The sequence below is a fragment of the Sinocyclocheilus anshuiensis genome, unplaced genomic scaffold (genome assembly GCF_001515605.1).
Source record: "Sinocyclocheilus anshuiensis isolate Anshui unplaced genomic scaffold, SAMN03320099.WGS_v1.1 scaffold1009, whole genome shotgun sequence".
NCBI classification, from domain to species: domain Eukaryota; kingdom Metazoa; phylum Chordata; class Actinopteri; order Cypriniformes; family Cyprinidae; genus Sinocyclocheilus; species Sinocyclocheilus anshuiensis.
The window spans coordinates 254,563-277,958 of record NW_015555761.1 but is presented as its reverse complement, the minus strand read 5'-3'; the positions used below and the strand labels follow the sequence as shown (position 1 = coordinate 277,958).

General features: G+C 36.9%; 1 protein-coding gene across 6 annotated transcripts in view; it reads left to right on the top strand.

Annotated features, from left to right (window-relative positions):
• Positions 1-23,396, top strand: part of dis3l2 (DIS3 like 3'-5' exoribonuclease 2) — a 103,992-nt gene that overhangs the window by 43,499 nt on the left and 37,097 nt on the right. For all 6 annotated transcript variants that reach the window (XM_016467834.1, XM_016467833.1, XM_016467832.1 and 3 more), the window contains 2 exons: positions 16,740-16,847; positions 19,457-19,690. In XM_016467834.1, the coding sequence (XP_016323320.1) occupies positions 16,740-16,847; positions 19,457-19,690 (342 nt within the window). The remainder of the gene's footprint in view (positions 1-16,739; positions 16,848-19,456; positions 19,691-23,396) is intronic.

Genomic DNA, 23,396 nt, shown 5'->3' with positions numbered 1-23,396 from the left:
GTAGGTGATTACCTTTCTGACAGTAGAGCTGATTTGAGTAGTTTTTTTTACAGTCGCAACCAAAACCAACAATGGACAGTTTAAAAAAGAAGAGGAAGACAAGGAGAGGGTGAAAGAAGACAGCTAAACAATCACTGGCATCCAAGCACATGCAGTTTTACCAAACAGACACTGTATTAAATCTCTCAAGTTTCCCTTTAATGAATGATGCCATGCAAGTTTTGTCCAAAGGACTATTGTTTGCTCCGACACACCTAACGGAATTTAGAACCAAAATATACTTTTTTTTTTTTCATAGAAATTTACAGTTAAGAGCACGGTATGGACAAACAACACATATTATACCAGCTATGGTGTCCGGACAGGATCAGGAATCTTCTAGGAATCGGTCTTTTTGCCTCCAATACAGAATTCAGCTATCAACGCCTTTTACTAATAAGGTTAACTATGATGTATAATTACTTTTAGAAAGAAGTCTAACCATTGAAAAACAATTTAACAAGAAAAGAACAAGATACATTGACTACTTTGGCAGATAATAAGGACTTGGTTATTAAGCCAGCAGATAAAGAGGGAGCTGTAGTAATATGGAGTAGAAATTTGTATATAGAAGAGGTCTATTGACAACTTAAAAATTAGGATTTTTATCAACCTTCAAGGAATGATCCAACAGATCATTCCGAGACAATGAAACAAGAATTATGCTTACTAACTTGTGCAAGAGTTAAGAATTGGATTATGGATAATGAACTTAAATTCCTCTATGTAATGAATCTATGTGTTGCATGTTTCTATATGTTGGCAAAAATCCATAAAAATCTGAATAAACCTCCAGGACATCTGATAATCTTTAATAATGGAAGTCTGGAACTATCTTTAACAATACATTATTATTGATGATTATTTCATCAAGCCTTTGGTAGCCACACTTCCATCTTTTGTTCAAGATACAACAGATGTGATTAAAAAGATCAAGGCTATGGGGTCGGTTGACCCTGGTTCCTGGTTGGTAGTGTGGTGGCTTCTGCTACTGCTGTGAGAAATCACTCTCAAAGTCTTGAGGTTTTGATGCCAGAATTTAGACTTTATTGTCAGAGACAATGAAGCCGATAAGAACTCTGCAGAGCAAATCTCCAGAATCTTTTTCTGCACCCTCTTTTATACAGTATTTTCAAGGCATGTTCAATACATTTCATACATATGGTTATTGTTTAAATTTTTTGGCTGTGTCTCCAGTCTGCTTCCAAGAAGTAGGCAGGAGGCCTTACTTTATGTCCCATGGCCAAAAAAGGCCCCATCATCAAGTATCTTACTAAGTCTCACCTTTACGTGTCTTTACCCAGAGTGCAGCTTCATAATTCAGCCTCGTCAGTTATCACTACCTAGTGACTAAATTAAGTCACACAGTTTTATCACCAATGACTAGATTATGTAACAGCACTCTGGTGGAGCAGCAGGACCAAACCTCTCCCCCCACATTTGACTAGGAGGGAGTAAAAGATCCTGTCTCCCTAACCCCTCATTTAAGATAAAACAATATTATAAGCATGAGTGTGCAATTGGTTCAGCGCTTGCCAGGGTATGGTTCATCTTTATACCTCTTCTTCGTCCTCAGTTGAGGTACTAGAGTCTCCATCATTTGTCAATGTTTGTGACTCCCAGTTGTGTGTATAAGGCCAGTCCTGTTAATGTACATTTTGGTTACTTTTCAAAATCAATTTCTCATCATCTTGCCATCTAAGCATTTCCATTTGCCTAACTGTGGCTTTGACAACTAGTGACCTCAGTATAGGAAATACACAGCAAAACAGTAATCCTCCTACCAATACTGCAACTCCTAAAAACTTTCCTAATTTAGCCAAACATGCTCCCCATGCTCATAACTTTAGATCAAACCAATCCCACATTTGAATATCTTGTCCAGCATTTGCTTTAAGTTCAATCCTTAGGTTTTTTTATTTGATCATTACTTCACTAAATGCTCCATCTGGAGCAGTATTATTTGGTATATAAGTACAACATTGATCCTCAAACATAACATACTCCTTTTTCAGCTAGCAAAAAATCCAAAGCTATTCTATTTTGCCATGTCATTCTGCTCGTTGCATCCAGTTACTCTCCTAACAGTGGATAAGGCCTCATCAGTGTAATTAATAAAACTTTGCTGATTGTAATATATATAATTGATCCATTCTGTATTTTTATTTTGTGTAATCCAAATGAGTATTGATTCAATCCCTGATTTGACTTCATCTCTTGCTTTAAACTCATAAGGTATACCTCTTGGTTGACCAATTTAATCTATATAAACTGCAGGGTCTTTTTCATAGGCTCTTTTAGATCTGGATTTTTCTTTACTTGTTGCTTCCTCTTCTAGAGAGATGTGACTCATTTTATGTGTCAGCATAACCCTAGTACATAATCCTGACCAATTTTCTGGTAATGTTGGCAAGAGGCCATATTCTGATCCGCACATCCACTATATGTCTGCCAATGCAATACTGATGTCATCAAATATAGGTGGTGGGCCTTCTTTTATCACCAAATAGTTTTTACATTATGGTATTTTCCATATTTTTCTGTATTTTGCTTCAAATCTTCCTACGTCATTATTTCCCTTCTTTTTATAACATTCAAATTCTTGATCTGACATTAATTGTATTTTTCCTTGTGGCTTTTGTATTTTTTTCCGTACTATTGGCCATTTACGGGTACGTATGCACTGTAATTCAGTTGTTTCTCTGTAGTTTGTTGTAGATTGGAGAAACTGGCACCAATATGGGCAAAATGCCGTTTTTTGGGGGGACAGTTTCTAAAGACATTTATCTCTCTGCCTCTTTCTATAAAGCATTTACCTCCCAGTCTTACTACATCTAACCCCATTGCATTAGATAGTCCTGGACATTTCTTAAACCATTCATAATGAAATATTCTAAAACTAGAACTGTGTATAAGTATTGGTACAATATATAAAATTGGTCTTGCTTCAAAGCAAACTATGCAGTTTTGCATTTCTCTTTTTATGATGTGTAATTTACCCATTTATACCAATTATTGTCTTCTGCCTTTTCCCATAATATATCTGAATTGCCCATTTTCTTATAAGTAATATTATGATTGTCATCTACAATATCTATTTTGTCTAGATATTTTTTTCCTCCTCATCTAGTTCTTGTTCTTTTTGGATTAAGTCAAAGCCATTGCTAGATTCATCCGAGGGTTGAAAAGTCGATTCTAGGGAAGTCTGGGTGCTGTTGGTTATAGCTTGAGCTTGCCGAATTAGATGCATTAGGCATGTGATCATCAGATATGTTGTCAGATTCTTTCTCCTCTCCTGTTTGTCTGACAGGAGAATGTGAGTTCCTTGTGCATCTTTTTTGAGCTTTCATCAGTTTGCACTTCATCTTGTGTCACTGGTCTCTCCTCGTCACTTTCTCCTGAGTTGTCTGCTTGTCTGTTTCCTTCTCTTACCATCCATACTTTGGGAACTCTAGTGCAGTGGTTTAGATGATACCAGGTTGCGCTTCCCTCCTCTTGGACTGCTGTTGGTGTAGCTCTCACCACTTTGTAGGGTCCCTCTCTCCTGGGCTCATTCCACTTTCTCCCGAATACCCTCAGATATACTTGGTCACCTGGAACAATTGGGCATGACGTCTCTGTTTCCTCACAGGGCTCTTTTCTTGTTTCCTGCAAATAGATAGCTTTTTATGTATTGCTGTTAATTTCTTCATATAAGATCAAAGTTCCATTTGCAATTGCTCTAGAGGGGGTGCTTTGTAGGGACCTCAGCAATATGGCACAGGCATGGGTTGACCTGTAAGCATTTAATGCGGTGTTAAGTGCATGTTTCTGTTAGTTTGCATGCGATAGCTCATTAGTGCAAGAGGTAATGCATCAATCCAGTTAAGTTTATTACTTTCACATATTTTGTTTAGTTTGGTCTTGAGGGTTCCATTTAATACACCCTAGTCTCTGCTTTATTCTCAATTGTTGCAATACTTGTTTTACAGGTTTTTTTGTGTGCGTGAATGCTGATCCATTATCTGAACTTATTTCTGACTGTATTCCAAATCTAGGAATTACTTCTCTTATTAGAAATTCAATTACTGTTCCTGCTCCCTGATCTGCTGATGGCACTGCCTCCAGCCATCTACTAAATCTGTCTATTATCACAAGCATGTACTTTTTGCCTTGAACTCGCTTTATCATATCCACATAATCCATTACCAAATGCTTGAATGGTCCTTCTGGTACTGGTATATGGCCTATTGGTGTCGCTGTTCCTTTTCTCACATTGTTTTTGGCACAAACTTCACATGTGGCCAGAAATTCATCTACCATTGCATGTAAATAAGGAGACCAATATCCTTGCTGTTTAATTTTCCTTATCACTCCCCCCCCTGCGCAATGGTCAAAACCATGCACATCTGAAATGAGAATATTCAAAAGTGAAGTTGGGGCAACAATTTGTCCTTCATGTGTATGCCAAATATATTGTGCGTCTTTTTTGGCTCCCCTTTGGTGCCACATAGAGTGTTCATAGGGTCCTGCTTGTTGTTGAATTCGTATAATATCATCCAATTGAGGTTGAGGTTCTATAAGAACTACAGGTGCTAGTACTGCTACTTTGCAGCCTGAGGCTTTTTTAGCTTCCAAATCTGCTGCATTGTTTCCCATAATGTCTAAATCATTTCCTCTTTTATGAGCTTGACACTTGATTATTGCTAGTCATTTTGGTAGCATCATAGCAGAAATTAATTGACCTATTTGTTCAGCATGTTGGATGTGAGTCCCATCGCTCTTTTTGAACCCTTTATGTTTCCATACTGCTCCAAACAAATGACATACACCATGAGCATATGCTGAATCAGTGAAAATATTGCCTGTTTGTCCCTTGCTAATTGACATGCAGCTGTGAGAGCTTTTAATTCTGCTGATTGAGCAGAGCAAGGCTGTACACAATGTTGTGATATCACAGACACCAATTCTTCTTTGTCCTCCTTTACCACTGAATATCCTGTATGATTTCCTACATGATCTCTAAAGCTAGAACCATCTACGAAGTAAGTGACTTCCACCACAGGGTTAGGTGTAGACTCAAGATCTTGACATAATCTAGTAAATCAGTCACACAATCATGGGGCTTTCCTTCAAAAGCCAAAGGAATTAGTTCAGCTGGATTAACTGTATGGCATCGCTTAACATCTGGATATGTAAGTAGCGATGAATAGGCTAGAACTCGGGCTTGAGTGAGAACAAATTTCCCTTGTTCTGTTAACTCCACAATTTTGTGATGAGTATAAATAGTTACTGTGTACCCCATGGATATTGTAGATTCTTTCTCATATGCGTAGTATACTGCTGTAAGGCCTTGTTTGTAACATGGTGGGTAACCCTGAGCTACATTGTCCAACTTCGTACTATAGTAAGCAATAGGCGGTTTTTTCCTACCACTACAAGTCTCTTGCATCAATACAGCTGATGCATAACCATCAGCTCTATTTGCAACATACAGATTAAATTGTTTAGAGTATTCAGGATTTCCTAAGGCAGGGGCCTGTTGTAGTTCTTTTTTTATAGTATCAAATGCTAGTAATGCATCTGTGTTCCATTTTAATGGATTACCTAAATGTTGCAGTCCTGCCTGTTTCATGATTTCTCTCAATGGAGCTGTTTTTACTGCATAGTCTTCTATCCAATCGGCACTAAAGCCAGTCATCCCTAGAAAATTCATAATTTGTCCTACTGTTTGAGGCAATGGTGTTTTACTTATGCCGTCCAATTGAGCTGGAGCTATAGCTTGTGTGCCAAATGCAATCAGTCGTCCTAAGTATTCAACTTGAGTATTCAATACTGTCTATCATAAGATCTTCTAAATCAGCCTTAAAGGCTTAGTTCACCCAAAAATGAAAATTAGGCTGCATTTTACTGCCCCTGAGGCATCCTAGGTGTATATGACTTTCTTCTTTCAGACGAATTCACTACAGGAGGCCTTTGTTCACCCCACGAAGCCATGTGAGACACTTTTTTTTATGCATGGGAGCTTTTTATTTAACTTCTTTTGGACTGAAGCAATGCAACACCCGCTGACTGCAATGATAGAGCTTGAAAGATCAAAGACAATTTTTAATATAACTCCGACTGGATTCGTCTGAAGGAAGAAAGTCATATACACCTAGGATGCCTCGGGGGTGAGTAAAACGTAGCCTAAAAAATTAGCAGCCTAATTTTAATTTTTGGGTGAACTAACCCTTTAAGAACTTGATTAAATATATGTGGAGAATGTTTAAACCCTTGCTGCATTCTGGTGTAGGTATACTGTTTACCAGCATATGTAAATGCAAACAGGTATCTACTTTCCTCTGCTAGTGGAACACTAAAGTAGGCCGAACAGAGAACAATTACTGTAAAGTATTTGGCATCAGGAGGGACATTTGTCAGTAGTGTGTGCGGGTTTGGAACATCAGCTGGCAAATCTTCTTCTATATCGTTGATTGCTCATAAGTCATGAACAAGAGGCCATCTGTTTTTGTCTGCTTTGATAACAGGCATAATTGGAGTGTTACAGTAACTAGTTATTTCTATTAATAATCCTGTCTGCTCTAAACCTTCAATAGTAATTTCAGCATCAGGATGCAAAGGGTATTGTGATTTTCTGATTACTTCCTGAGGAATTCCCATCAAACTGGTCGCACACAAAATTTTGATGTAATTTTTGTCAGCTGAATGAAAAATCAACGGATGTTCTGTTGGTTCCCATTTGCTTTGTTCTGCCTTTTTCATCACTGGTCCTAAATCTTTCACGTCCCAATTTTTTCCTACATATAAAGACATGTGGCACAGAATCTGTTGAATTTAACCATTTTTTTTCACAAATTCACATTCAGGTATACTCAAAGCTGCTCCCTGTTTACCTATTATGATGTTCTGTGAGATTATTTAAATTTTTTGTCCTTCAGTTTCTTCCAAATTTCTTTTCTATTTTTTCATCTCTTTCGGGATCATATATCATTGTACAATGAAATTCTGATTTTGGTAACTGTGCTTCACAATAGACATATACTTTTGGCTCTACAACCATCATCTGAGTTTCTATTCCTATTGTGTCTATATATACTCCTTGCGGAGAACACCAAATTTGTAGCCCTAATTTACATAATGCATCTCTCCCTAACAAATTAACAGTAGTCTGATTTGATACAAAAATGGATATGGTTACACTTTTATTTATTGTTTGTAGACACACTGGAGCTGTCATTGGAATTAGCTGCATTTGTTCCGAGAATCCTATTGTCTTTGCAAATTTTCCAGACAAGGGGAGATGTGAGGCATAATTTGAATGTACACAAGTATAAACAGCTCCTGTGTCTTCCATCATTGGTGTGATCTTTCCCTCTATTTCAATTTGCAGTATAGGTTCTTGATCCGCTTTAGTTGTTAAAATTGGAAGCTGACTCTCCCCTGTAGGATTCTCTGGGCACCCCTAATATCCTTGATTTGGACCTCCCCAAGGGTTTACTGGGCCCTGTAATGGATGGTAATGGTGGGCTGCTGCCAACTCTACCCCCTTCGACCCTGAGGTGGCCGTTGCCATGGATTGGTGGGACAATCATTTTTGTTATGTCCAGGTTGTCCACATCCCCAGCACACACCTGGAGGACCAGTATAAGGCTTGCCTCTTCCTCTCTGTCTTTCTTGTAATGGTGTTCTTTTCCATCCCATTGGCCCTGGTTGTTGAGTATAGACATTAATGATGGGTACAGGGATCTGGTGTGCATTTGGAGGGACTGCTGTGGGTGGGCTTGGCTGAATAGCTGGAGGAGGAGCATTTACTGGAGACATCATTGTCATTTGTTCTGATTCTTCTTTCTTTACTGAAGCTTGAATCTTTTTCTTATTATTTTTTTTGTCAGTTCAAGTTGTAACAGAGTTAATTGTCCCTGTAGTTCTTTCTCTTGGTTCTTGAGCTTCTGTTCATTTTTTCTGTATTGCTCCACTGCATGAGATACATGGTCACAAAACTCTTTGTGTGTTTGAGTTTAAGCTTGACCACATCCCTCCAGTCTGCTCTTTACAGCTTGTGGCATGGCATCTATCACAGCATTCACGCAGTGCCTGCCACACTGCTGGAAGGAATGCATCAAAAACAGTTCCATCCATGTAGTGAGAGTCCACAGCTCTGTCCAGATTGGATGCTTGGAAGAATTTCTTCCATCTTTGCTCCTCCTATAGTCTTTGCCAGAAGTGCTTTAATGTCCTCCACAGCTAAAAGTTTGCCCATAATTTCTTCTTCGAACACCTTAATCCACTTTTCAGCCCCCTCATAGTCTGATCAGGTACACATCATGCAGTGTCTGCCACACTGCTGGACGGAATGCATCAAAAACAGTTCCATCCATGTAGTGAGAGTCCACAGCTCTGTCCAGATTGGATGCTTGGAAGAATTTCTTCCATCTTTGCTCCTCCTATAGTCTTTGCCAGAAGTGCTTTAATGTCCTCCACAGCTAAAAGTTTGCCCATAATTTCTTCTTCGAACACCTTAATCCACTTTCCAGCCCCCTCATGGATGTCTGGGAGGCGAGTGACCAGCCCCTCAAGGTCCTGTGAGACCCAGGGGACATACGGTCCCCGTGTACCCTTAAAAAATTGGGAGTTGTGCAGCCAGTGGTCTAAGTCTTCCTTTTTCTCTTCCTTGTCCCCATGTTCCTTTATCAAATGATGACTCCTCACCTTCACTCACTTTCTCTCTGCTGTCTAATAGTTTACGTCTATCTCTCACCAATATGTCTGCATCTTGTATTAATTTTTCTGTCTCTTTAATTTTCCTCCCTATTTCTGCTTTCATAGCCTCTGCTTGTGCTTCAATCTCATCTTCTCTCCTCATCTGCTGTAACGTTTCCTCATTTCCTGTTTTTCCTTCATAGTTTGCTTTCATTATTTCTAATGCTATGTGTGCCTGTTATAACAATCTAAAGGTAAATATCCCTCACTCTTTTTATTCTGTCGTCTCTTTGGTCTTACATCTGGTTCTTTTTGTTTTTCTTCCAACTCTACTTGTCCTTCCATTTGCATTTCTCCAGACACTTCTACAGTACCCTTAAGTATTGGGAACTGTCCCTCGGGGCAGATATGGGTTGGTTTAGAAAACAACTCTTCTTTTTTTCTTTGTCTCTTTGTCTGCCTCCTTTAGTATTTTTCTTTCCTGTTTTATACTTTCCAATGAGTCTTCTTCCTTTTTGAACAAGGCTAGCACTTCTTTCTCTCTTTCCCTTTTTGCTTCCCTCTTTTCTCTCTTTTTACTGTTGCCTTTAGTGTTATCATTTTTTATCAGTTTCCATTTCCTCGCACAATGCTAAATCAAATGTCCCTTCCTTTGGCCATTTTGTAATAATTTTTTTAGCTCTCTGTTGCCATTTGTGTGAGAGCTTGTCTATCAGTTCTTTACACAATGGACATTCCAATCCTAATATTTCCACCGGAGTGGCTGCCATAATTTTTCCTATAATGTGACAAACCTATATTTAAAGCTTAATATATATTTTTATACAACAATTTAACTTAGTATTTAGTTTTTTGTCCAAATTATATATTCTTCCCAATGTGATTTAATTATTTTAACCAATTTATATATAATAATAAAATAATATAAATTAATAATAATATAAATAATCCTATTTTCTTCTGTAACATACACTTTTAAGCCTAGTATTTATTATACAACATGCATGTGTACAATTCCTGCACTACTGTGAATTTATATTCTAGAATCTATTTTATGATCACTCGGTATCCAAAAATGCTAAAATCACATACATATTTGTCCTTTTATATTATTAAACATTATTTTGTCAGCAATTAAAATTATATTTTTATTAATACAATTATTTAACTTAGTGCATATACCTAAATTATACTCTACTATCTAAACTGCATTAGTCTCCTAAATCTCTTAAATGTTCTCCCTAAGTTGCACACTATATACAGTCAAATGTGTATGAAAAATCTACAATGCCAATATCTTGATCCAGTCTTTATTGAAACAATTTTTCTAAACACATTCACACCTTCTAGTCCCTTTATTCATAGTGCTCATACACTTTCTGCTCCACTCTTACGTCTTGTTTAGACACTGTCTGCCCCTTGTCTTCCAGGCCAGCTTGTACCACCTCTTCTGCCCCTTGGCTATCTGATGTTCTCCGTGAGTATCGTTCTAAGCTCAGAGCTGCAGAAAGAGTATGGCGCAAATCACAAAATCCTACTGACCTTAATGTATATCGATCACTTCTCTCTTCATTCTCTGCTAATGCCTCCACTGCTAAATTGGACATATTATCACAACAAAATTAACAATTCGCCTAACTCTCACATGCTCTTTAAAACATTTTCCTCTGGGCTCAGTTCTTGGACTACTTCTCTTCTTTGTCTACATGGCATCACTAGGTTCTGTCATTCAGAAACATGGCTTTTCATATCACTGCTATGCTGATGACACTCAACTCTACCTCTCATTCCATCCTGATGATCCGACGATAGCTGCTCGCATCTCAGCATGTCTAAGCACACAGCTAAAATAACGAAGGAGTGGCTTCACAACAACTCTGTGACTGTTCTTGAATGGCCCAGCCAGAGCCCTGACTTAAACCCAATTGAGCATCTCTGGAGAGACCTAAAAATGGCTGTCCACCAACGTTTACCATCCAACCTGACAGAACTGGAGAGGATCTGCAAGGAGGAATGGCAGAGGATCCCCAAATCCAGGTGTGAAAAACTTGTTGCATCTTTCCCAAAAAGACTCATGGCTGTATTAGATCAAAAGGGTGCTTCTACTAAATACTGAGCAAAGGGTCTGAATACTTAGGACCATGTGATATTTCAGTTTTTCTTTTTTAATAAATCTGCAAAAATGTCAACAATTCTGTGTTTTTCTGTCAATATGGGGTGCTGTGTGTACATTAATGAGGAAAAAAATTAACTTAAATGATTTTAGCAAATGGCTGCAATATAACAAAGAGTGAAAAATGTAAGGGGGTCTGAATACTTTCCGTACCCACTGTATATGTGTGTGTATAATATATATATACACCTTGCTATGTGTACTGCGTTAGGCTAACCGAGACTTGTCATTTGCACTTATATATTGTTGCTCTTTTGTTAGTTTTGACTGCTTTTATTGTCCTCATTTGTTAGTCGCTTTGGATAAAAGCGTCTACTAAATGTAAATGTAAATACACTCATTCATACCTCTCAGGTGCGGCACTAGCTGCGTCCTTCTCTACCAGGTCCCACCTAAGGGCTGGTCAGTTCTACTCGCTCTCTCACTGATTCACTTCCTCAACACAGTAAAAAAACTGTACCCTGCAGGAATTTTTGCCTACCCGTGCAGACCTCTGTGTAACTTTTTTCAAATAAACAGAGCGGTAGCTGTAGGACTTTGCACACTTCCTTATACTTTATCTTTTTAACGTTTATTGCTATCCTTCAAGGCCCACTTAACAATAAACACAGACCATTACATGCAATTAGTTATTCTGTAATGAAAGTCCTTTTTTTCTTTTTGTTCTTTAAATTTGGAGGAGCAAATTTCGAGTGTCCTTACCACCAAGGGCAAAACAACACAAACTAAGTATATAAGCAAAATCTGCTTACCTTATTGTAGTGGCCACCATGTTGTTCGTCAAGCCAGCCCAAAGTGGTCTCTCACCCCTGCTCCTTTCCAATCCTGTTTGTGACACCAATTTGTGGTGGCTTCTGCCGCTGCTGTGAGAAATCACTCTCAAAGTCTTGAGGTTTTGATGCCAGAATTTAGACTTTATTGTCAGAGACAATGAAGCCGATAAGAACTCTGCAGAGCAAATCTCCAGAATCTTTTTCTGCACCCTCTTTTATACAGTATTTTCAAGGCGTGTTCAATACATTTCATACATATGGTTAGTTTACCTTTTTTGGGTGTATCTCCAGTCTGCTTCCAAGAAGCAGACAGGAGGCCTTACTTTGTTCCATGACCAAAAAAGGCCCCATCATATATTTTGTCTAATATCCTAACAGGACATGCAGCCTCACCATATGTCTGCCCCATTCTATCCTCATACAGACTTCTATACCATCCCTATGCAGGCCTCTCTTCACACAGGCAAATACATGATTATAATAGTAGAATAACTTGATGCATAAATTGTTATATTCACAGTGATTGTACTTGAACAATTCATATTTTGACCAATAAAAATCTTCCACAGTAGTCATGGATGTGGAGGCCTTATACACTAACATCAATCATGATGAAGGCCTTCGAGCCCTGAGTCACTATTTAAAATCTGGGTTAGTGGATGGGAGTCCACCAGCAGAATTTATCCTGACACTTACAGAATGGATTTTGAAACAATGTTTTTGTGTTTGAGGATAACTTCTTCCAACAGGGACTGCGATGGGAGCATGTTTTGCCATTACACTTATCTTTTTTTTAGGACTTTGGGAGGAGGAGTTTGTCTTCAATTCCACTATTAATCCCTTCTGTAAGAAAATAAAATGGTGGATCAGATTTATTTGATGACATCTGCATGGCTTTTGAAGAAAATTAAACAGAATTTTCATGCATTTTTTAATTCTTTAAACAGCATTAAGTTGAGTCTTGAAGACTCACCAACAGAGGGTTACACAAACAATACTCGACAAGAGACAAGGGCAACATGAGGGCTACTTATATCAGACAATCGAGTCACATGACAAGAACCAACCAATGGGAAACAAGGCACATGACTACAACAGCCAATCACAGAGCAGAACACAAGACAAGATAATAAACCAATCAAAGCATGACACATGAACAAAAAGACCACGTGGCAGGATCACATGACAGGAACCTGAAACATGGTTAAATATCAAAATAAAGACAAGAAAACCTAAACAAGAAACAAAACCCAAAAACCAGCGTGACAGCTGGATGTCTTCATTAGGGCTGGGTAAAAAATATTGATATCTCGATTATAATCTATTTTTTTCTTGGGATTTAAGAATCGATTAGTCTGGCCTGTTTTCAGTTAATGGATGGAACATTGAAGGGCACCTCCCATCCAATAAATCACAATAAGCATTGTGCTTTGGTACTTTTAATATGAAACAAAGTCCATTGTTCATGAATGCCGTTTTGGCGCTGTTTTATGTAGACTGGAGTGATCGCTGTAGTGCGGCGCGCCTCGGTTCAATAAAAGCGGCAGCGCGAGGCACACGTGAACTGATCATCTCCTCCACATTAATACCAGTTTCAGCACAAAATAATCATGACTAAACATCCAAAGGTAAGTTAAAAGAAAGAGTACAACTTTACAATCTGTATCCTGTCTCATGTAATCGCTCAATCAGTGTTTCCTCCGCACAAAGACGTCAATATAACGACTTGTAAACAATGTCACGTAACGTCACATTTACCTCAGAATCTCATTAGTCAGATAGAAACATTAACTGTAGAGAGGAGCATTTTGCTAAATATATGCACCATATAATGTATTCATTATAACTTTTACTGTTCTTCAATGTTCTTCAACGAATTGAAGTAGAAATATCATTATGTAATTGTAACTTATTTTATTATAAAAATTTAATTAAGCGTAATTTAAGCACTTGTATATCCTAAAAAATCTGTCAGTTTTAACCTTCAATATTATAGTAATGTAGTACCAACTGACTCGTGTATATTTTACAGCATTAGTTAAGAGATTCTTTTTCCTTGAGAAAATCTGTCATGTACTGTACCTGATATACTGTATATCCAAAATAATCTATATTCAATCGAGTCTAATCGAATTTGGAATCGAATCGAATCGCAAGCTTGTGAATGAGAATCGAATCGTGAAATTTGTGTCAAAACCCAGCCCTAGTCTTCATACATCACTTTTTAGAAAGGACACAGATCATAACACCATCCTGCATGCAAAGAGCTTTCACCCAAAGCATTTAATGGAAAGCATCCTGTTGGGTCAATTTCAAAGACTAAGACAGATATGTGATCAAGACTCTGACTTTAATCGCTTGGCCAGAAATATGACCGATCGCTTTGAACAGAGGGGATATCAAAAAGGAGTGGTTGATCAGGCTTTGAATAAAGTGACACAATTACAACAGGATGACTTACATAAAAAGAAAAGTAAGAAGAATAGCTCAACACGACCATACTTTGTGATGTATTATAGTATTGTGTCACATGAAATCAAACGTATAATCACTAGGAACTGGGGCATTATTCAAAGTGATCTGCGTTTACGTGAGATTTTTCAAGAACCTCCAATTGTAAGCTACAGAAAGGCTCCCACGATCAAGGATAAAGTTATATGCCCAGTATGAAACAGACAGCATGGTTGGATAGAGGGATACAAGGTGTTTAATTGTGGACATTGCAATCATTGTGACAATGTAATTCAAACCAAATAATTTGTAGATGTCTGTACAAAGAAAATGTATTCAGTTAGATCCTTTATAAATTGTAAGAGTACATATGTAATCTAAAGACTTTAATGTCCATGTAATTGCTTCCACTTGGGTCAAACTAAAAGTAGGTTGCAAGATAGATTATGGGAGCATAAAAATGCAATTTGTACAAGAAACAAGGACTATCCTATGGTAGTGCACTATGCATCTGTTCATGATTCTAATCCATCTACTTTAAGAATTATTGGTTTAGAAACAGTGATCTATTAGAAAGGGTGATAGACAACAAAGGCAAAGACTTTTGGATATTTCTGTTAAAAGCTACCATTTTTTCCTGGGTGGAATGAAGAATAAAGCCCCGTTCACACCAAGAACGATAACTATAAAGATAACGATATTAGCGTCCACACCAGCGAACGATATCGTCTGTTTATTCTAAGCGTACATGCGTCTGCCGCTTTAAATTCTTGAGCTCGTTACAGCAGGATGGATTCTGATTGGCTGTCAGTGTTTTATTGTTCATCAACTGGAAAAAAAATCGTTTTGAAAGTGATCACAACGATATCGTTTCTCTGTATCGTTATCTTTATAGTTGTGGTGTGAACTATGCTATTCTTTAATATTGAGAATGATTTTTAGAACTATATTTTTATCGTTATCTTTATAGTTATCGTGCTTGGTGTGAATGGGCCTTTAGACTTGACTCTATTTTTGTGAAACCATTGCAAGTATAATTTTTCAAAAGTTTGTTTGTTTCTTTATTATATTTTTTTATTATTTTTTTCCTCTCTCTTTTTCCTCTTTCTCTCTTGCTTTCTCTCTCCTTTATTCTTTGCAATGGTCCCCCTGTAATGTCTTGTTTGGTTTCTCCCAATCTCAAAGATTAATTATGTCTACACCTGTCATTCATTTGATACCTGACACACTCTGAGGAAGGCTGAAATGCATCAGTGTCTATTGATATGGCTATAATTTATTACAACCTTTTACTATTAGGCCACACCTCTTCCACATTTTTGATCCATCTACATGACACATTGATCTCAATGTTTTATTACGTTTTTGTCTCTGCATGTAAATTTTGGTTCATTATTAGGTTCATTCTTTCTGCTCTGTGAGATATAAACCCATTCCACCATGTTTTGCAACCTCATTGGTCTGTTATTGCTGCCTCATCTCCAGGAGCACATAAATCTTTGTCCCAGTCTACAAATGATGGCTACATTTTGATTTATTGTAGACTATTTTGAGCTTGCTCTGTGTACAAAATCAAGGGATTTCTGAATGAGATCACAGTAGCAATAATTCTTCAGACAAATTAAATATTAGAAAGCTACAAAGGTGATTTCACATTGAATAAAAGATTAGGAAAAATTGTTCTATTCGTTGTCTTTTTGCGGTGTACAATAATGCAGTGTATAAGTGATCTCAATTCAAATATGCTTTTGTTTGGCAAAAGGTGGTTTAATTAAGGTATTTGTGCTGCTGTACATTAGCTGCTTTTATTCTATGAAGTGGAATTCCCTTACTTGGAATTTTATTTTCCATACATCTCAACATGTACAAAATACACAAATCTATTTTGTACATCCGTGATCATTACTAAGATGTGTAAAGGTCGTATTTCACCTAAAAATCAAAAGAAAAAGAAAGTTTAATCAAAGTCTTATGAAGAGACATTGATGACCACACTGATGAACAGATTTAGTTTAGGATTTTATGCATACAGTATGTAAACATTGATCAATGAGCATACTGTACCTAAAGGTCATCAAATACTCTATCTTTAACATGGAAGCTCAACAGTGCTTAATGCTCGAGAACCAATGAGGTTTCTCGCATGTCAGTTGAGTTATACCATATTTAATTAACTCTGTTTATATTAATTTATCAGTGTTTATAAATAAATTAAATCTGTTTATCATATGAAGGGATTGTGTCTCCTCTGATGGCTTTGATTAAACGTATTCATGAGGGTGAGTACATGGTGACAGAAGTTTTTTTTTTTTGTTTGTTTTTTTTTGGGTGGGTGTGTGTGTGTGAATTATCCCTGTAATATTAAGTAACTTAATCAGTCCACCATAATAGTTCCAAATGAAAGCAAAGCAGGATCAATTGTTGCGTGTCGAAGCAATACACAGTACTGGAGTTTAATTTATCCATGTTTTTGAATGTATCAGTTCAGTGAATGATACCTTTTATAATTATTGCATTTATTATTATTATTATTATTATTATCTTTATTTATTAAACTACATTAAGTTGTATGTCATTTTACATTGATGGTACATTTGTATCTTTTTTTTTTTTTGCTGCAGGTAATTCCCATGTTGCCTCGACTTCTGTGTGAGGAGCTGTGCAGCTTGAATCCTCTGACTGATCGACTGACATTCTCTGTTATTTGGAAGCTTTCTCCAGAGGGAAAGGTGTGCCAAACTCCAAATCAAATCGCAAACCACTAAAATACACAGGGCCCTGTGCATTTCTGTGGGTGTCCGCACTCCTTTCTTATTACACTGAAAAAAGCAATAAGTAAAATTTACTTAATTTATCTTTTGCAAGTAAAATTTAAGTATGGAATCTACTTAACTAAGTTATGTAAAATTAGCAAAGGAAATAAGTAAATTTCATGTGGCCAGTTAGAGTTTGATGAGTAATTTCTACTTGATTATTTTAAGTTTACTCTGCAGGACTCAAATGCATTTTACTCCGTCACGGTTTGTAAACTTTACTCAAACAATGTAGCACTGAAAATAAAAAATGCTGTTAAAGCATGTGGTTCACTTATAAACATGTAAGCAAGCAAGTAGACAGCTTGTTGATATGTCTACTCAGTGTAGTTATTACCCAAATGAACACAAAGACCTCAATACTTGGTACACAATACACAGTGACGGTAACACAGTGACACAGTACAAAAGTGATGGTAATGGGTCATTTTGAGCAGAAAATGAACTCCAGATGTGACAAAACAGCAAGTTACTAAACCTAACAACATCAATTAAAAAAAATTCAAAAAGATTCAAAAATCAATTTTAAAAAGTGTGCATCGGATACAAGTTTCTAACATATTTGCATCGGTAAAAAACTATTTATGTATATATAATTATTAGTAGATGTGCTATACTATTATTTAGAAAGTGACCAATAATTTGTGACCAAATTTTTTATGTAGATTGATTTCTCTTCTCTAAACTGTTTCTCAAGCGTGTTGTCTCATCACAACAGTACTGAGACAGAGGCGTGTCCTGAGAGTCACATAGAAGATTAACATGGCTGGCTGTCTGAACCAAAGAAATAAAAGTGAACTATCTGTAAAATATTGAATTGCATAGCATCATATTTTTGCTACTACAACGTAATTGGGGCAAATCATATCGCATCGTATCGGTAGCTGCTTCGTATGTATCTTTAATGTATCGTATTGTTGGCTATGCATCGAGATGCGTATCGCATCAGCCTCAGTTGTGGAGATGCACATCCCTAGTAAATACATCTCGAAAACTGAAAAAATTAGCCTTAATTATTCATGCCCAAGTGCATGAAGGGAACAACAGGATCATGTCATGATATTTACTTAAAGAGTCTTTGTAAACATAAACATAATGCCAAATAAAAAATTGCTATACACTGTGTTCCAAATTATTACGCAAGTGACATATCAATAGTATTTCGGTACAATAAAGAGTCAGGTTTTTGTTTGTGTTGTTTTTCACATCTTTTTAGATAACTGGTATCAATCTCAGACAGGTTTGTTCAATAGTTTGCCAGGTCTTCTTAGGTAAATGGAAACCCTACTTAAAGAGGTTGTTCCACATTATTAAGCAAGTCACAGTTCTCATGCAATATGGTGAGGAAGAAAGATCTTTCTGAAAATGAAAAGTATGAAACAATGCAATGTCTTGCAAAAGGCATATTTTGCGAAAAGCAAATAGAAATTATTGAACTGTCAAAAGATTTGTGAGTGACTTAGAGCACAGAAGATCTTGGTCGGATAAAGATTTATTAAGGAAAGTTTCTGTCAAACAAATTAACTGTATTGTAATGGCAGCTGTAAAAAAAGCCACTGCTGAGCAGCAAAAAAAAAAAGGTGTTTGAAGCTATTGGAGTCTTGGAATATTGGGAAGTGAGATGTAAGGTCATTTTAGGGTGTCAAACTGACTTCTGCAAGATATGTGGAGTTCATAACTTTTTTTGCTTTTCTGCTGTGGTATAAAATGAAGAATAGTGCTCTCGGAAATAAAAGGATTTTCATGCAGGACAACACACTATCCCATGCTGCATAAATACCATGGTGCTAAACAGTTTGAAAATGTGTTTCTACAGCCACTGTGCAGGTTTCTCTTTGTGAGGTTTGGTTAGCAGTGACTGAAACGCAGCTTTACACACAACTGCCAGTCTGTATGAAGAGGATCTTGAGACTCTAAAATTATCATTTGTTTTGATGCTTTTTGCAAGACATTGCATTGTTTCATACTTTTCATCTTCAGAAAGATCTTTCTTCCTCACCATATTGCATGAGAACTGTGACTTGCTTAATAATGTGGAACAACCTCTTTAAGTAGGGTTTCCATTTACCTAAGAAGACCTGGCAAACTATTGAACAAACCTGTCTGAGATTGATACCAGTTATGTAAAAAGATGTGAAAAACAACACAAACAAAAATCTGACTCTTGATTGTACTGAAATATTATTGATATGTCACTTGCATAATAATTTGGAACACAGTGTATATACTTATAAGTTCAAGCTTTAAATTCTACAAGTTTAAATTGAGTACTAATATAGAATTTTGCTCTTTTTGTTTTAATTCTTGCCTGAAATAAATTATTTAATGTAGAAATTACATTTGTTTTTCTGAAGAATTTACTTTACCACAAAATCATTTTTATCAGTGTAGAGGGCCTCCTGTTGTCACAGGGCCTGACAGTATTACCATTTGTCCATCTGTGATGACAGCCCTGTCTCAGAATAATCACTTTTTCCCCCCGTTTCCTTTTTACTTATAGTATTTTTTTTCTCTGTACTCTGTAGATCCTGAGTGAGTGGTTTGGCCGAACTGTTATCTGTTCCTGCATTAAGATGAGTTATGATCATGCTCAGAGTATGATTGAAGCTCCTGACAAGCACTTCAGTGCTGAAGAGCTGCCACCCTGCTCCCCGAACCACAGAATCCATGAGATACAAGAAGCCATTCTTGACTTGCACAACATTGCCAAACAACTCCGAGCCCAGCGCTTTGAGGGCGGCGCTTTACAGCTTAACCAGGTCAGACAGACCAGACTTCAGTCTGGACATTTACTGTACCATCAACGTGTGTTTCATTTTACTGAAATACACAATCTCATCTCCGTGGTCATGCTTTATTGTTCTCTCGTCATACAAAAATGTTGCTCTTTTTTTTTTTTGGATGGGGGATATACATACAGATAGGTTTACTGTAATGTGAGGGTGATTTCATTACTGTGGTTCAGTCTGTAGAATTGCTGAAAGACTAAAGATATGTTATAATCATGATGTTGGAAAACTACTTTTTTTTTTATTAATTTTTTTTTTTTCCCACTCACTGCTACTTGTCTATTACCCACACTACCAATGTCTGAAATGAGTATAATTAGAATAGCAAAATATGTGGGAGAGCATGGCTGGAGTATACTGTATTCATTTGGTAGCACTTAAATATTAAAGGGGTCATGAACTGCCTTTTTTAAAAATTTGTACTATTATCTGAGGTCCACTTATAAAGTTTTCACAATTTTTACATCAAAAAACATAATTTGGAAGTACTGTGATATGGTCTAAATCCTCACTGGAAATCCTCACAGATACCATTTTTCTCTAAGAAAGAACATGGTTGTGAGGAGACTGCCTTTTCTAGTATCTTTGACAGAAAAGGGAGATTTGAGATTGGTCTGTAATTAACACATTCTCCAGGATCAAGTTGTGTTTTTTTTTTTTTTTTTTAATGAGAGGCTTTATAACAGCCGGTTTTTCAAGGTCTATGACTTTTGGAAGCACCTCTTTTAGTAGCCTGGATGGTATAGGGTCTAACATACAGTATATGTTGTTGGTTTAGATGATTTAACAAGTTTATACAGTTCTTCTTGTCCTATAGCAGAGAATGAGTGGAATTGGTCCTCAGGGAATCTATAGGGCACTGTCTGATTCAATACTGTAGCTGACAGCTGCATGGTTATAATTTTCTCTCTAATAGTATCGATCTTGGAAGTAAAGAAGTTCATACTGCTGTGTTTTTGGGAAATGCTGCTGATGCTTTATTTTTCATTAATTTAGCCACTGTATTGAATAAATACTAGGGGTGCTCCAATTAGGATTGCCACCTTCAGCGAGCCAAAATAAGGGACACCCATTCATGAAATTTTAATAAAACAATAGGGTTATGCCTTTAGATGCACAGATGTGTCTGTAACTTTAAAGGTATGGTTCACCCAAAAATGAAAATTCTGTCATAATTTACACAAGTTGTTCTAAACCTGCAAGTTCTTTCTTCTGTTGAACACAAAAGAAGATACTTTGAAGAATGTGGGTAACTAAACAGCTGCTGGTCCTCAGTAACTTCCATAGTAGAGAAAAAATACTATCAGAGTCATTGGGGACCAGAAACTGTTTGGTTACCAACGTTCTTCAAAGTATTTTCTATTATGTTCAACAGAAGAAAGAAATTATTACAGGTTTGGAACAACTTGTGGGAGTGTACGCATCAGTTTACAATACGGGGCGCTTCCGTATTTTAAGGGACGGGTGGCAACCCTAGCTCCAATTGATTGGCTACCGATCGCCATCGGTCGATAATTGCTGTTGGAAGTTTGATCGGCAGTCTCTATAAAGGCTGATCTCAAAAAGCTGACATGAAGTTGACAATGCACCTGCCGTGAGAGGGTGCCGCTGCATGTCATGCCAAACATCCTAAATCTCTGTCCGGCACGGGTAAAATAATTATAATGCTGAAGGTGAGGTACAATTAATATTTCTTCATTAAATAACTTGCAAAGTAATTTTAAAACTTTCAGTGAGACGTAATTTCACAAACAGCATGAGTGAATCTCACTGTGCACTCTCTCTTTCTTTCCCTCTCAAAATGCGCAAATGGCTTCAAATCACCACATCGTGTCTGCACTATAGCAAGCTGCATGCTGCACAGTTGAAATGGGAATTGTCACTTGCACAATCGAGGCAGTGTCGCATAATCACTAAAGTTTATAATTGACATTTCTTTTTAAAGGGGTCATCGGATGCAAAATTCACTTTACAAGTTGTTTGAACATAAATGTGTGTTGGAAGTGTGTACACATCCATCCTATAATGATAAAAATCCACCCAGTGTTTTTTTTTAAATCCCTATTTTAAAATCCCCTTTCTCAAATCAGGCTGTTCTGAGATTCCTGTCAGAATGACGTAGTTCTGCACAGGCCGCTCCCACGATAGTTGATTGGCAAGGCCGTCTTACCTTAGACCTGCCCTAAGTGAGCTGCAGTGTTGCCAACTTAGCAATTTTGTTGCTAAATTTAGCAACTTTTCAGATTACCCAAGCAACTTGTTTTCTTCCAAAAGCACCTAGCAACAAATTTAGCATTTTTTTAAATTTCTTTGGCAACTTTTAATAAGTGACTAAAAAAAAAAGCACACATTTTCCATCCAAAATACAGAAAAAGAGGAAACCAAAGATGCCTAGCAGTACAGACATAACGTGAATTAAGTTGGCTGATATTTGCAGTTGTTCAATTTAATAATAATTTAATAATTGTTAATTTATGATGCACTTTGTTAGTAGCTTCTAGCTTGTACCTGCAATTGTTGAGCAGTTAGCACACTGTAAGAAAAATGGAAAAGATACTAGTAATTTTCCAGGACATTATCCATTATCCATTGTAACACTGTAACCCGAAAACACAATGTGTAATTTAAAATGCAGGTAAAAAACCAATATGGAAAATTCCTTCATATTAACGTAGTAGATTGTGCCCTATTCTTACAGGCTTTTCTTAGAGTGTAGCATACTAACTAACTACTAATACACTGCTTAAAGCATAATTGTTGAGAATGTGTAGTATTACTAGTTTACTATCTATTAAAAAACTTAAATAGTTATCATTCAAAATGTGTAAGTGCTCAATAATTCAATGTATTTTCTACTAATACACTGGTTAAAGCATAATTGTTGAGAACGTGGTGTTTACTAGCTATTAAAAAAACTTTAATTGTAATCATTCAAAAATGTGTAAGTGTTCAATAATTCAATGTATTTTAAAATACAGTTATTTATATTTTAATATTATATTATGCATATTATTTTACAAACAAATCTAAATTAACATAAATATTTTTTTTGCTGAGATTTGATGTTGTGACAATTTTGCGTCATGATTACGCAATGATGTCATCACGCAATTACATCATGTCTGTAAACCTATTTTCTGATCCACACTCCGGAGCAGAAGGTGGCGGTAATGCACCAATACGCTGGATGCCAACCGCTGTAAAAAATATAAGAAGAAGAAGAACTTTCTCTGAAAATTAGTTGACAACACTGGTGAGCTGTGAGCTGTCTGAGAGCCGCTGAAGACGCAGAGGATTAACGTTACTTTCGTTTTTGAAGGGAATGCGTTGATCCCGATCTGCCTAAATGCGTCTGTTCGCACGAATCATTCGTGATCCAGCTTCGCCTACAGAAGAAGTGAGTATAAGGGTTAATGCACCACTACCAATCAGCCTAAATGCATCTATGTTCGCTCGAATCATTCGTGATCCAGTCTCATCTACAGAAGAAGTGAGTATAAGGGGTTTTTTTATGAATCTTTGCAAATCACCTTTCCTAATAATGTGCTAGTTATCCAGTTTTGCGGCTGTTTACAGTAGGGCTGAATGGGCTGGGAATCGATTCCAAAAAGAATCGATTCCAAGGCTTTGGGAATCGATCCCATCAAGGTGAATCGACTCCTCATTCAGAGCCATT